Below are 15812 nucleotides of genomic sequence, written 5' to 3'. Positions count from 1 at the left end.
TCTTAGTGTAGTGCAGTAGTACAGTGCGGCGGGTTGCAGGAGCAGGCGGCGCTGCTGCCGGGCGCCGCGCCCTGAGCGCCGCCGCCGCCGCCGCCGCCGCCGCCCGGTCGCTGCGCGGTGCGCGCCGAGTGGGGAACTGTGGCTTGCGAGTCTCAACATTACTAATTCCGTATATAGATTTTTGTAACTCTAGTGCCAAACATTTTTTGTAGTTTTTTAACACATCTTGTCGAATTTAGAACTTCCATTAGAATCATTGTCTCCATCACCACCAGTAGGAACATCTGACGTCATGTAGCGCTCACACACACATCGTGTCGCACACAGCTGCACACAGTAGACTCGTACTCGTACGTACGTAACGGCCTTCCTTTTTGTTGACTTGCAACTTACACCGAATGTTATGTTAATGTTATGGAAGAGCTCCGACTCTGCGCCGTCGTTGTGAAGATACCTGCGCCGTGCGCGGGCTGCCGTGGATGTACTCCGACTTGATTCTTTTATGTCTTCTACTTACTTAGATGATTAATGATGGAGCTCGCTGTACACTTTTGATAACGAAATTGCTCAATGTAGCCATATTTTTCACGCCATTTGTCAAATGATGTAGACTGTAAGATTTCCACGATTTGTTTTTTTTAATGATTACGTAGCAAATTACCATACTCGTAAGTTTACCTTATTTTGGTAGTGACTCTAATGAAACTTGGCCTCACAGAAAACTTAAGTCTCGCAAATGCGAATCGTATAGTTTGTCAATGATTAAGGCATGCACAATAGACAAAATTATAATTATTTTTGGCAAGTTTCAAGTCAAACCGCGTCGTCGCAGACCACTTTGAGAGTAGACTAGAGTAGAGTGGTGGTAAAACTACATTCCTACTGGATATAGAATGTGCCATTTCGTTATATTTCTCTTTTCGGAATCTGTAAACTCTCAAAGTTGTCTGGATGTACTGGTATGTACGAGTTAAAACTCTTGGATTGTATCGTGTGAATCCTCCATTATGACCGCAGCTTGCAGCTTTTTATGTTTAGTTACTTCTTTTAGATATAATTAATATAATATTGGTAATTGTTTGATGTAGAAAATAACGATGGTAGCTTTTTTAAAACAAAACTAGATGTTTATCTCATTAGCAATACAATAAGTGTGTGATGTTAGCTGTAGTGTCTCGATACTGTTGAGAATGTGGAGACAACTCGGGACGCAGAGGACTGAACGTGGCGCAGTTGCGGTGACGTGGTTTATGTAAACCCTTAATGGACAAAAGATGGTTTATTTGTATAATTCAAACAAGTGTTTAAAATGATTTATCCATTAAACATCGTAAAGTGTCTGTCATAGGCGTATCTAGGATTATTTCCTAGGGTAGGCCGGGCCCCCGACATCAAATGTATTATTAGTATCATAATAGAGTACCATATCGGTAGTCCAGAATCCTAGGGTGGGCACAGGTTCATTCTAGGGTGAACACGGCCCACCCGCTATATACGCCTCTGGTGTCTGTCTGGCGCTTGTTTTCAGTAGCGTAGCTAGAGCTAGGTAACCAAGGGCCCTGGTGCAAATAAAAAATGGGCCCCACTACCATCTTAACTGGTTAGGTTTTATCAAGTAAAAATATTCATCTGCTCCTTTTCATTTTTGAAAGTTTACAATTTCAGTCCGATCGCGATTTTCTGGTAAGGATTTGAAGTCGCTCCGAGGTCGAGGGCCCGGCACTGCACCTGGGTCATTGCTTGTTTTCCGTACCTATCAGATCTTACTGAAATATTTCATTACATAAATATTATATTGAATTTCCAATGATCATGTAAACATTGTAATGATTTACTGACTTAATGTAAACAGCAGACGAAGCTGCCGTCGGAGTCAAGCTCAAACAACCTTCGTGATAGCTTATAAAATAATAATAGCGTGCACTTTAGATGTAATTTAGTTAGTCGAGTCCGCGCAGCTCGTTTAGTAATACTCGGAGTTAAAGGATTGCTCAGTTTCATGTACCTACCTATTGAATATTTCTACTTACCTCGTATCTATCTACCTATACTTAGAATTAAGTAATCTTAATAATAATTCGTTTTTGTGAACGGATACATCTGGGAGCAGATAGATTTATGATATTGTCATATTTGTATTGAAGTATGTGGAGTACCTACACGGGTCAGCGCACACCGCGCGACGTTGAAGCACATCACAAAGTTGTCTCCTCGGTGTGCGCTGACCTTAACCAGGCAGCTAGTTTTTGAATGACTGTAGTCTGTGACTCTGTCAGGATGTAGTCGCATGAACCTGCCGCAGGTTGCGCATAGGTTAGGTTACGCGTAGGAATAGTTCACTCAGTGGCGTAGCGTGCCTGGGAGCGGCCCTGTATCAAAATTAGTCGGGGGTCCAAAAGAAGGTTAAAGTTTTTCCCAAAAGAAACAAAAATGCTCGATAAAATAAATATGACAGTGACTTAACCTATGTAGGAGGTTTCCAACTTTTGGGCGTACGCTTTTACCAGGGAAAATAGAAATTATGGAATACCTACATTTTACTAAGTTTTGCTTTCACACATAAAGGACCCTGAATCATTGTTACGGCTGATACGGCGATAGCTACGCCCCCGAGTTCACTCCTTGTTGTATGTAAGAGCGACTTCGCACAATCTGAGCTGTGAATCTCAAATCGTCTTATCGAACTATTTGTAAGCGTACGATTTTGATCATCGTTTTTCTCAGACTACCTGCATAAGGACCTGTCTCACTAGATGTTACTTTCTGTCAAAATATATAATCAACGATTTAATGCGTTTATAAAAGCTGTCTCTACAGAATCGAGGTTTCATGGTTGTAATCGTGTTCGTCGGTTGAAAAACACCGTTTAGTACAAAATGGTGTAAAAACCGGTCAACAACTTCTAGTTAAGTATATGATATACCTAATCTAAGCTCATGTTACTCAAAAATGCCAGACAATTCTGTTCGTGAATGAATGTGCGATACTAGTCCTTATGTAATTAGTCTGAGTTGTTTTGTAATTAGCTATAATGTAGATTTAAGAGTGGTGTAAGAATTGAGGTACAGTTCAAATTAAACGATTGTAATCTTCAATATAATGTTTTATTTGTACACCTTCCCCGCATACCTGCGCACGTCGGCGATGTTTACCAAACATTTGGCAAAAATGTTCCCATCATAAATGTGTTTCACAATTATAATTAAGATAAAAGCAATCTTTCTGAATCTCCTACTTAAAATTATACAAAGATATCGAATTATTTATCGAAGACCATAATGAAAACACTGATTTGTGCGAAAACATTTTGATCAAGTGTTTGGTAAACTTCGCCAGTGCGCGTCGGCCTACGGTCTCCAACAATGACATCACAATACATTCATGAAGACTTATTCTGCACAAATGTAAATAAAATATAAAAGAAATTGTTCTAGGTGCAATGATAGTAAATTATAACAAATATTAATTTTACTAGGCAACCTATCTGCAATGTGTTTAATGTGAATATTTTCATTCATTTATTTCTTACACCAAAATAAATAACAGATGAAGGTATATAATATTTCTTATGCCAGATCTCATACCAGAAATTTGAATTCAAAGGTTTGAGTAATAAAAACAGTTCAATACTTTATTTCTGTCATAAATCCCAGTTCGTACTTCGAGTCAATGACATATACTACGCACCTGTTCCATAGTCTACTAATTTTACTCATAATTTAATGATATAGATAAAAAATATTATTATTATACAAATAACAATGTATGGTACAGTACGATGCAAATTTTATGACGTTTAGGAACATCGCGCATGAAGATGCTAAATGCAAATTTAGGTATCAGCGGTAACACAGCGGCAGGGCATCACCCCGCCCCCGCGTACCTCACGCGTCTCAAGTTCAGCGAACCTCATGTACTGCCTGCGCGTGGCGAGAACCACAGCTAATTTCCCAGATGTCATGTTATAAAAGCTGAATATTTGAGCTACATGCGTCCCTTCCATAGGTAAGTAACTCACCCCCGGCCCAGGCCTACCCTACTCATCCGGACACTTCCTTATATCAAAAAAATCTTGAAAATCTTCTTTAATAATGAAATCATTACTTTATTAAAAAAAATAAAGTTATGTTCAAGTTTTCTACGACAGCGTTCTACGACACTTTTAATCCATCTTTAATTTACTCCCAACAAAACAAAATGGATGAGCAAAGCTTGACCAAACAGCCCGAGTTTTACATTTTTTATGACTTATAATTGGTTTATTTGTTCGTTTTCCTGTCTGTATAGGCCAATTATTTAACCAGATCCTTATTTATACATCATATTATAATCTCCATACACTTGTATACGGGAGTATAACGGGTTCCCTAGGCCGACGTAGTGTGGGCCGGGGGGCATTTCTCTTTGGAGCGTGGTTACTTCGGGAGGGCGAATAGTATGGCGGGCAGGTATGTAGTATGCCTGCCCGCCATACCTTCAACTGTCTAAATATAAAGTGTATTTTTTTATATTTTTCTTTGTTTTTCGAACGGAAAACAATGCAAATTCGTGCGCACACAATGTTCCCCCAATGCTGCAGACTACTCTAAACACACGTGAAACGGGAACATTCCAGTGCGAAGTGTGTCTTCTCCAGGATAACGCGCACCCTCATACCGCGCAGCTCCGGCTGATAGAATATAGACCTTGGGGTGGGAGGTAATGGAATGGACTTTGACGGCCTCCGTGGCGCAGTGGTATGCGCAGTACTTAAAAGACGAAGGTCCTGGGTTCGATGCCCGGCAGGATGTACCGCCAAGTGATTTCGCGTTCCTATACGATGTCGAGTAGAAACCGAAAGGGGTTTTCATCCTCCTCCTAACAAATTAACCCGCTTCAATCTTAGATTGCATCATCACTTACCATCAAGTGGGATTATAGACAAGGGCTGACTTGTAAAGTATAAAAAAAAAACACTCCCCTATAGTCCGGCCTGACCCTGCGCATCACATGTTTGGACCGCTGAAACATTCAACACCGACGACGAGGTAGAGACGCACCCGGCTGTCCGAGTTGTCCGACGAATTCTTTGATCCTAGCATCAAAAAGTTTCCGAAAAGGTGGACAAAATGCGTAACTAGTGACGGGAAATATCTAGGAAAAACTGTAAATTTTAGTAAATTATTTTGATTGTAAATAAACGTGTCAGAGCATTTGTCTCGATCATATCTAAACCGCCTTCGTAATTTTTCATATTACGCCGAAGAAAATACACAAAAAAGTACACTTTATATTGAGACAGCACTCCCCTACGGCTGGAGCACGAGCTGCCGATACAGTGGGCGCGCTAGTAGAAGTCGTCGAGCGGCGCGCGCGCGGCGGCCGCGTTGCGCACCTGGTCCTGCGCCGCGTACAGCTGCGCGATCTGGCGCGCCGGCGTGGCCTGCTCGGGCGCCTTGTCGTCGCGCACGCGCACGAAGCGCGGGAAGCGCAGCGACACGCCCTTGTCGGGGTGCAGCAGGCCGGCCGCGGCGCGGTGCGCGGGCGACAGCGACAGGTCGGCGCAGCGCAGCTCCAGCACCAGCGCCGCCGCCAGCCACACGTCGGGCGCCAGCGCCGGCGCGCACCTGCACAGGGGCGTGTGTGAACTGCGTGCGCTGTGTTGACTCATAGAAGTGACAAAACTAATGTCGAACTGCGGTTATGATTAACAACATTTGTCAGGACGACTTAATTAACAAATGAAACTGTAACCAAAATAAGACTCTAGAATTTCAGAGAAAGACCTTGCGTGAAGTCATGCACTTGTGAATGTTGTGTGTAGGGTTAAAAACGTCTTTGATAATTAATCAACACTTCCCTTTTCCACTCAAGTCACTCTCCCCACCTATCCCAAGTAACCCATAAAGAATTACAACAAGCAACGTGGACGGCTCGAACGCCACGAGCACACTGAAGCCGACCGGACGACGAGCGCCTGATATCGCAAGTCGTTCCCGCCAACTGATCGCTACCCCTCTCTACTCTTTACGAAACAAGTCACGCCACCTAACGTCGGCACGAGCCGACACGAGATCGAGCTACGTCATATCCGTCCCAGACTACAATTTCCAACACAATATTAATTTCTCATATATCAAATAATATATCGATATTATTTAATAAAAATTAAGGATTACTTAGAAGCTAGAGGCTTAGAGGCTAGTACCAATCAGCATCCTCTACTGCCAACCTCACCTGCAAGTGATGTACCCTGCAGATTGACCGACGAGGCTCTGGCGACCGACTAATGGCGGTATAACCATACTTAACTGTCTGGATTTTATAAATGGCACAGGCCGGTGTCGGACCATGACCAACCCGCATGCTCAGTGTGGTCATTCTATGGGCTTATTATGGATAAAGCACAAAGATTCAAGTAAGCTCAGTTTACAAGTACTTTTGATACGTCAGTTGACTATTAGTAAAGATTCTACCACCCAAACAACAACACAAACGAAACAACCCTTAGTGCCCGGTGGCCCGCTATTCCCGGCTCTGGCAGCGGTTGTGGTAACGGCGGGGCAAGGGGTGTCTAGAATCTCCAGGAGAGATTCCGCTCCAAACCCCGACGACTAGACCTGGCAACGCAACTCTACGGACCGACGAAAATGTAATAAGGTTGTCTGAAGTCCGAAGAAAGGGGGAGGACTCGATAACCTTGGAATCCGGCAACTTGTTCTACTACCGGGAGGGCGACTAACTGTCCCAGGGTGGTGTTGGGTTTATCGTCCGCAAGTCCCTCAATTACAGAATGGCTTCGATTGACTAGCAGATTGCATTGATATGGACGATCCTAACTTAATCTCTAAATCGCAGACGCGACGCTTCAATACCGAGGGTATCAAGATTACAATCGAGAATAATCGAGGCTCGAAAGTGTTCGCGAGAGATCTGTCTATTGGACGAAGACAGTTGACGCGTTTGAAGACCAATCTCAGATTTAGAAAAAATAGCATTTTTTCTAAATCTGAGATCTTGAGTGAGGTCGAGAAGTTCTACGGACAGTTATACACCTCTACCCAAAAGCCTGTTGACAATTTGGCAAAAGATCCTAGAGCCAAATTGACCCGACACTATACCGAAGATCCCCGGACGTCAGCTTATATGATATTAGTATGGCTCTCGAACAACTTAAAACATAGGTTAGCGTTGGTGGAATATGAGTAAGCCTTGGATTTGGTGGAAACTTGGGCTGTATTGAGGACTCTGCGTTCGAAATTGTAGACGAGGGGAAATATCTAGAAAAACTGAGCATTTGCCTTGATCATATCTGGACGAACCTCGTATGTACTATGTATGTGTAAGTTTTTATTTATTCCTGCAAAATCTACCGCCTAGGCTCCAAGCAAGTAATCAGCTGGCAGGTCGTCGTCGGAGAAGTGCCGACCTTGCACAGGCACTGGTACTGCTACTGTCTAGTGTGTAGTGTGTAGTGTGTAGTGTGTAGTGTGTGCAGTGCAGCATCACTCACATGTAGTAGTTGCGCGGCGCGTCCAGCCGGTGCGGCCGCAGCCGCTCGCTGAGGCTGCGCAGGTCGTCGTCGGAGAAGCCGGTGCCGACCTTGCACAGGCTCTGGTACTGCTCGGCGTCGGGGTCGTAGCACGCCAGCAGGAAGCCGCCGAACACGCCGGCGCGCTTGCCGCGGCCGTGGTAGGCGCCGATGACCACGGCGTCGATGGTGTCGCCCACGCCGTCCAGGTAGTCCTTCTTGAGCTTGAGCCAGTTGCGCGAGCGGCGCGCGATGTCGTAGCGCGCGTGCTCGCCGCGCAGCGCCTTCACCATGAGCCCCTCGCACGAGCCGCGCACGGCCTCCTCCAGGAACTGCTGCACCTCCTCCTCCGAGCGGCAGTCGCGCGCCGTGGCCAGGCTCCAGTGGCCCGGCACCTCGGCGAAGTGCTGGCGCAGCAGCGCGCGGCGCTCCTCCAGCGGCGCGCGCACCAGCGGCCGCCCGTTGAGGAACAGCAGGTCGAACACGAACACGCACACCTGCACCTTGATGTCGGCCTCCGCCGCGTCCTTGCGCTTGCGCGTCGACAGCACCTGCGCCGACGATAGGGCACTTGACTCGTGGAATAAGGAATAATATCGATATTAATTAATAAAAGTTAAATACGTTTCGTATTGTCCAAACATATTTAAAAACAAAAAAGGGAAATGGCCACAGGCCCATACAACGTCGGCCCAGGGAACCCAGGTATACCCCCGTATAAAAGTATATGGAGATGATAATATGATGTACAAATAAGGATCTGGTTAATTAATTTGCTTAATAAAAGTATGTTCCTTGATAAAAAATACAATTTTCATATCAATCTTCTAGGGAAAATTGTTCGCCGGTGTACCAAAGTGACTAAGTAACATTTGAATTGTATTTTTTTTTGTATTATTTTTTTCTGTTACAAGTCTAACAAACAAGAACTCGAACAACCAAATCAATCATAAGTCTTCAAAACTATCGGAAAACTTAGGCTGTATGGTCAACGTTTTTAGGTCCCCGTTGTGGACCAATTAAAAAAGTGCATTCGTTTTAATTTCTTGCTTATAAGTTTGTTATTTTTTTTTTTGGTGTACAACAAAGTATCATTTTATTCATTTGTCAAATACTCCTATATATAATGTTTACGTGACGTCATAAAACTGTAATTTTGGCTCGTATTGTCAGAAAAATATTTAAAAGTTAAAATTTTTATGTATTCATGTCTCGAAATAAACATAATATTTATTTGTCAAATTCAAAACAATTTAAATGTGATCTATCGGCGACGTCCATCGTGTCTCACTTGGAAGGGCAGGATCTGCTTGGAGTCCACGTCGTAGGCGACGGCCTCGCAGTCCAGCACGCAGCTGGTGACGGAGGCGCGCAGCAGCGTCGGCAGCCGCCGCAGCACGTCGGGGTACTTGCTGCAACCGACCCACGCCGTCAGTATGTCGCCCTGGTGCTGGCGCTCGCGCGGACAGGGACTAGCACTCGCCTGGTGTTGTTCTCCTGGTTGCGGCTGAAGATGGCGGCGTCGGCGAGGCGCGGCGCGTCGTCGCCCGGCACGTGGATCTGCGCGCGCTCGCCGTCGTACTTCCACTCGCACGTGAACTCCTCGTTCTCGAACCTGGAACACCAGCGTGACTCAGACAGCGCGGGGCACGCGCCCGGTCCCGTCCCGGCGCACTCACCGGCTGAACACCTCGTGCACGCCGCGCGTGGGGTGCGCCAGCATGGGCTTGAGCGGCACGCCCGGCGTGAGGCGGCAGTGCTCCGGCAGCGCGCGCGCGCCGTGCCGCAGCAGCGCGGGCACGATCAGCTCGTAGTTGGGGCACTCGCAGTACGTGGTCTTGACGACGAGCGCCAGCTCGTCCACCAGCGCCTTGAACCGCTCGGCGCCCAGCGCGGCGGCCGCGTCCAGCGTGCCCGCGCGCTCGCCGGCGGGCGGCGTGGCGGCGGCGGCCTGCGCCAGCGCCTGCAGCGCCGACTGCTCCGCCAGCCCGACGCGCAGCTTGCCCTCCAGGCTGCGGACGAGGTAGCGCGCCTCGCACGGCGAGCACGCCACGAACAGCGCCTGGATCTTGCTGATCTTCTTGTTCACGGACGCGTGGCCTGTGACACACAACGGCACTTACGTCACCTCAGAGTCGCTGCAGGGAGAAAGCCCGCAGCGGCACGCACCCGTCATGGCGGCCACCTCGCGCAGCGCGGCCAGCACGCGGCGCGCGCTGAGCGGCGGCGGCGCGAACATGGTGCGCTGCGCCGCGCGCGCCTGCTCGGCCGCCGCGCCCAGGTCGCCGCAGCGCTGCGCCGCCGCGCGCACCTGCGCCAGCGAGCGCCCCGTGCACTGCCCCACGGCCTTCATCAGGTACGTCTCCGCGATGCCTGCGCAGACGAGATCGCCAACTTTGATCGCTGCACTCTAGCACATCTTCCACAGAGAAAAGTAATGACAGAAAGTTAGTAACAACATGTAGCTCTCGTTTTTTATTGATTTTTATAACCAACTTCAAAAAAGGAGGAGTTTTCAATCCAAGTCTTATGTTTTTTTTTGTATGTTTGTTACCTGATTACTCAAAGACGCCTGAATGAATACTTTTTTTTGTCTAAAAGGCAACTATAGTTTGTTACTTTTTTCATTAGTCACTTTAAAGCACTACAATTTAATGCAGGTCTGATGGTGGAGCCGAAACACAGACGAGAGAACTCTTCAACAATTTACAGCAGCATTTACAGTTGCCTTGTGTTTGAACTTGATTAATTTGTGTTGACTAGAATTTTCCACCTAGATAGTTTGTGACTCTCATTAATTTGTATTTATGAGGGTTTTGCACCTAGATAGGTTGTGACTGTTATTAGGTGTCTGATGATGAAGACAAGGGACAGTTAATGGAACTCTTCAACGGTTTACAGTAGCTACTATGTGATTAGGCTTGATTAATTTGTATTGATGAGAACTTAAGAAGGGTTATACTAATGACTGTTGTTAGGGGTCTGGTGATGAAGATGAAGGACAGATAAGCAATCTCCTCATTGGCTAAATCTAAATCTAGTATGATTACACCAAAAATGGAAAAATAAAAATTTTCAATAAAAAAAATTTAACTGACTTCAAAGACATAAAACGTACCAACCACACTAAATAGCGAAAAATAGATCATATTATGTTCTACCTGCTGATCAGTTTGAAGACGGTGCGATACCGATGATGTATTAACTCAAGCCATGTAAGAATATCACAAAGTTTTAGGCTTTCCAGACAGTGTTCCTTCATGTAGTTCAATTAGCACAACATTGACTTAGCTCCGCCTTCAAAGTGATCAACAGGTAGAACATAAATGATGCTATTTTTCGCTATTTAGTTTAGTTGGTACGTTTTATGTTTTTGTAGTCAGTTGAAGATTTTTAGGGTAGGTAGAACCTAAAATAAAAAAATTAAAAATAGAGAAAGTAAAGATATTTCAGAAGAAGGCGTCACCTAGCTCCAGGCTGTGGTAGGCGGGCGCCAGCTGGTTGAGGCACAAGTATATGCTGGGCAGCAGGTCCTCGGGCGTCAGCGCTATCACGGAGCGGAAGTAGTTGCTCAGGATCTCCACCATCTTCAGCCTGGCCGACGTGGCTTCGATGGCTTGCAGGGTCTTGGCCAAAGCCAGGTACGGCACTTCTTGACCTTTGCTCCAGCATGCATCTTCAATAGGGTGGTATTTAGTTTTTGCAGGGTTGTAATCTGTTTCTGTAATTGTCACAGATTGTCATTATAAGAACTATATTTTTAAGAAAAAGTGTAATTTTTAATTATTCACTAATTTCAACAACAAAATTTAAACAAAAATTATTTACAAAATGGTACAGACATTTTTAATCTTTACTTATTATTTATCAAAAAATAAGTAGAATAATGAAAAAATATTTTAGGTGGCAGTGTAACTATACCAAGGTGAGCAAACAATTGTTCATCTTGAAGATCATGAGAAATAGTAAGAAAAAGTTGTGTACATGACAGTAATAAGCTAAAATCATGATTAGATAGATTTAAAACATCATTACAATTTCTTTCCCATTCACGCCTCTCCTTACCTGCAACTCTTTTAACATTATCTTCCTCTCCGGTTTCTGTATTCTCTTTCTTAATTCCATTACTCTTGTTATCTTCTTCTGTTTTTGTTGTTTTAACGGTGAAGTAACTTTTTAGAGCAGGACTTTTCTTTACATCTTTTTTTGGACTTTTTTCTGGTGGAGATGTCTTTTCGACTTTTATTGTCTTTTCCTCTGCACTCTTTACTGCTACTACTTTCTTTGTCATTTTCGCTTTGGATTTTTTGATTTTGGGGGAATCATATGTTTTGGGCTGTTTACTATTTTCTACCTTTATAGCTATTTGTTCACTATCACTAAATGACTTGGCGGGGGAGGGGGGTTCACTCTCTGAACTTTCTATACGCTGACGCTTCACTTTCTTCTTCTGTTAAAAAAAAATTCATATTTTAATCTTACCTAAACAATCTTGTTTAGATTATTAAACAGTATTAAGTAAAATTCCTCTAATTTCTACAAAAATTCTTTAACGACATGTAACTGTAATTTAGTATCAAAAGCATTGCTATTTTACTGTCTGGAACAAAATGTTAAAAAGTGCACCATCACACTCACAGCCAAAGACTAGCAGCAAACAAAGAGGAACTTGATTTGAGTAATGTGTGATGTGATTTTACATTCTATTAAGTTCAATTACTACCTACCTACTTAATATTTTTTACCTTTTCTGGAGTCACAGGTGATGCAGATTCTTTACAATCGACCTCCTTTTCACTACTACTGCATCTTGATCTTTTAACTCTCTAGAAAATAATTAAAAAGTGGACTTGAAAAAAACATTTTTAATAGCAAAATGTTACTTTTTTTTATTATTGACAAAATTGAATGCACTGCAAACTCATCTGATGTTGTGTCATCACAGACATCACAGATTATATCCTTAATAAATTTCTACTCAGAATTAGACTCAGAATTGAAGAAATATATAACATAGGTTAGGTCAAAAGGAAAATAAATCAATTTAGAAAATTTGGAAGCTATATAGATATCAATACTGGACATTGCGAGGCAATCTGTACAGTTGTACAGTGGTCATCAAAAATTGATCCTTTAATATCTCTTCCTAAATAACCACTAGTTAGCTGTGCTGAGGTCTTTACAGAGATGCCGGATCGACTACTGGTACATTCAAGCGTTGAAGTGTTTGTATGAAAGCACCACTGTGTCAGTCTGTATACAGGATCAGACTACGAGGCCAATCCGATTGCAGCGAGGAGTGGGGCAGGGTAATCTCCCCAAAGCTATTTACCACTGCATTGAAAGATGTCTTTAAGCTTCTGGACTGGAAAGGATTTGGTATCAACATCAATGGTGTGTACTTCACTCATATACGGTTGCCGGCAATGTAGTCATTATGGCAGAGACTCTGGATGACCTTAGTACCATGCTAAACGACCTCAGCAGAGTTTCTCAACGTGTGGGCCTAAAAATGAACATGGGCAAGACAAAGATCATGACTAATGCTAATGTACCGCTCCACCCAGTTAAGTTGAGGTCTCTACACTCGAAATTGTAGACAAATATAATATACCTAGGACACACAGTCCAGATAGGTAGGTCCAATTTCGAGAAAGAAGTGAATCCAGCTCGACTTGGCAGCGCTCGGGAAACTCCGCGACATCTTTTCGTCCGGAATTTCTCAGTGCTTGAAGACAAAAGTCTCCAATCAGTGCGTGTTGCCAGTGATGACCTATGGATCTGAGTCTTGTTCGCTGACTATGGGCCTTATTAGAAGGCTCAAAGTCACTCAGCGGGCGGGCTCAAAGTCACATAGCTCAGCGAGTTGCATAGCTGAAGTGGCAATAGGCAGGCCACATAGTTCGAAGAGCTGATGGACGTTGGGGTCTCAACTTAATGGAATGGCGACCCCGCACCGGAAAGAACAGTGTTCGCCTACCCCCCACTAGGTGGACCTAGGCTATCAAGCGGGTTGCAAGGAGCTGCTGAATGCTGGCAGCTCGAGATTGTTATGCTTGGAGGTCCATGCAAGAGGCCTATGTCCAGCAGAGAATGTCTATCGGCTGATGAGGTAGGATAGACACTTCAGTTATCATTAATTACAATACTTAGCAAATGAGTACAAATACTTGTGTAGTTATTATACTTCTGCAAGTAAGTGATGTATGCAATTGTTTACCTTATCATTCCCATTAACAGGCGACTCCTCAGTGCTGGCCTCTGGTGATGGCGTGACCTGTTGATGGCATTCTATCATTAGATCTTTGTTTTTATAAACTGCATGCTACTAAACTATTGTCCATACTAGTTGTTAAATCAAACAATTTTAAACAACTTTAATGTGTCACAGTACCATTTAAATTAGTTATGGGTTTCCTTATTGATTTAAATAGTTTTAAAACAGGTACTTTTAAAATGTAAACTCCAGCTAATGTCACTCAATTTAATGACAAATTCACTAAGATGCTTTAGTGAATTTGTCATTAAATTCACATCACATGGCTTTGATTGGGTTAGCTTGCCCTCCATACAATGATACACTCTATAATATATCATTACATCTACAATAACAACAACAATGAAGTAATAAAAAGTACCTTTTGAGTTGCCAAAATTAGTTAAAACTGCACAGCTGTGTACCGTCTTTTGTCACTTAGTAATTATCCAAGCATATAGAACTTTATAAGAAATTCATTTTTCGTCTTTTTAACCGACTTCCAAAAAGGAGGAGGTTCTACGTTCGGCTGTATGTATGTTTTTTTTTTAATGTATATTTTTACACTGTTGTTGACATGGTTAGTAAAAAAAAATCACTGTGTATTGACAAAAATGTTTTACTCATACATATAGATATTACTAAAAACACCAATTGTCTTCAATTATCTTTATCTGTGAAAAGTGAAAATCTCGAACTTACTTCATGTTTGTTCTCCTTTTTGGCTTTAGGTGTGATGTTAAAGAAAGATGTGATGCTTTTCTGTGCCATGCTCCTGTTGTTCGCCGCGACCAGGGAGGGAGCCGAGTGCACACTCGATGCAGCTGCCAGCAGCGAGCGGTTGCTCAAAGATACCACTATTCTACGAGCTACGAGTAGTCTTATTGAATTCATATAACATTTGATGAACACAAAATATAACTTACTTCAAATGTAAACTTAACTAAATGGTTGCGGTCATATTCAGCCACTCAGCCAATATAAATTACCTACTTATGACGAAATATTCCATTAAAACGACTATAATGAGCAATTTTAACAGATTGTTTTAACTGTATATCGGTTTAGATTTGTTTAAAAACAACTTAATCTATCACCACAATCACATTTTTGTTTTTGAGTTCGTATTTCGGAACTCCTTATCTTATGGCGCGAAAATTGTGTAATTTTTGAAGTCATTGTCAGTGTCACTAACGTCAAGTTTGATGTTTTGATTACACAAACGTTAGAATGACATTTGACAATTTGCATTTTGATTAAGATTTGACCAAAGAACTTAAACTTACAAGACTGTTACATAACTTACCTAACCAAACATTTTTGTTAAGCTAAAATGAGATTTAATTATTACATTTAATGTAGCTATTTCCTTATAAGTGGTAGCTATAATAGTTAGCTATAATAGTAAATAGTTAAAAAAGAACCTGGCAAAGAGGGCTCCCGCTGGTAGTGTGTCCTTGTCCTGCCAGCTCAATTAATTATTATAGGGATTGGTAGAAATGGTAGCAAATTTAAAATAAGCATAAATTGACTAAAACTATAAAATTAAAATAAATTAAAACTAATACTTAAAAATACTTATCAAAACTTGCCGCCCTTGGTGGGGTGCCCATCACGCAGGCAGCATTCCCGCGTTGAATTGCGATTGAAATTCTTTGCGCCAGAAAGCTGCCCGCCCGAGGGTCGCCTGTTGCGTCTCTGAGGCGTTTACTAAGCTCCTTGTGGAGAGTCTGGTTGAGTCCTGCCCCACAGGCCTAGTATCTCAACGGCAAACGGGACGAATTCATATTGGGTGCCGCCCAAGACAACTGTATTTCAGTAACTTTTGACCGCATATCTGCCGCCGCCCCGCCACGTCTGCTGGTCGACTGAATGTATGAAGCAACTAAAGTGTCTGCACACGTGGCGTCCCATACCAGCGCTCGACCCATTCTTCAGGGGAATAATGACATCCCGTCGGGACGCTTGCCATCGTTGCGCACGATCTGAGGCTCCAGAACGGCGGGTACGTTAGCACTGACGAGCGCTCTTCTAAGGATGTCATTA

The 15812-nt window shown here is 43.5% G+C and overlaps 2 protein-coding genes across 3 annotated transcripts in view; one reads left to right on the top strand and one right to left on the bottom strand.

Moving 5' to 3' along the window:
• The window catches only part of LOC112049866 (prolow-density lipoprotein receptor-related protein 1), a 108428-nt gene extending 105328 nt beyond the window's left edge, over positions 1–3100 (top strand). The window contains exon 24 of the mRNA XM_052885873.1: positions 40–3100. Coding sequence (XP_052741833.1) covers positions 40–75 — 36 coding nt within the window. The 3' untranslated portion in view covers positions 76–3100. The remainder of the gene's footprint in view (positions 1–39) is intronic.
• Positions 3089–15298, bottom strand: LOC112049867 (DNA ligase 1). 2 transcript variants are annotated; one of them, XM_052885882.1, is made up of 12 exons: positions 15191–15298; positions 14469–14635; positions 13731–13787; positions 12256–12336; positions 11576–11960; positions 10977–11231; positions 9680–9883; positions 9190–9610; positions 8994–9125; positions 8802–8922; positions 7493–8061; positions 3089–5606 (listed from the first exon to the last, which is right to left on the bottom strand). In XM_052885882.1, the coding sequence occupies exons 2-12, from the start codon at positions 14535–14537 to the stop codon at positions 5327–5329; spliced, it is 2574 nt and encodes an 857-aa protein (XP_052741842.1). In that variant the 5' UTR covers positions 14538–14635; positions 15191–15298; the 3' UTR covers positions 3089–5326. The 2 variants fall into 2 exon arrangements, with proteins under 2 accessions (XP_052741842.1, XP_052741839.1); XM_052885879.1 differs by lacking the exon at positions 15191–15298 and having other exon boundaries at positions 14469–15016.
• Positions 15299–15812: the final 514 nt, after the last annotated feature.

The sequence above is a fragment of the Bicyclus anynana genome, chromosome 2, assembly GCF_947172395.1.
Source record: "Bicyclus anynana chromosome 2, ilBicAnyn1.1, whole genome shotgun sequence".
In the NCBI taxonomy this organism is placed as follows: Eukaryota; Metazoa; Arthropoda; class Insecta; order Lepidoptera; family Nymphalidae; genus Bicyclus; species Bicyclus anynana.
The sequence above is the reverse complement of the archived record's forward strand: the minus strand, read 5'-3'. Positions and strand labels throughout refer to the sequence as shown.

Coding starts and splice junctions, on each gene's coding strand:
- LOC112049867 (XM_052885879.1), bottom strand. CDS start 14,660: ATGAATTCAATAAGACTACTCGTAGCTCGTAGAATAGTGGTATCTTTG. Junction 8,062..8,801: donor AGCAGATCCTGCCCTTCCAA/GTGAGACACGAT, acceptor TCGTCGGCGCAG/GTGCTGTCGACGCGCAAGCG. Junction 5,607..7,492: donor GCGCCGCGCAACTACTACAT/GTGAGTGATGCT, acceptor GCCCCTGTGCAG/GTGCGCGCCGGCGCTGGCGC.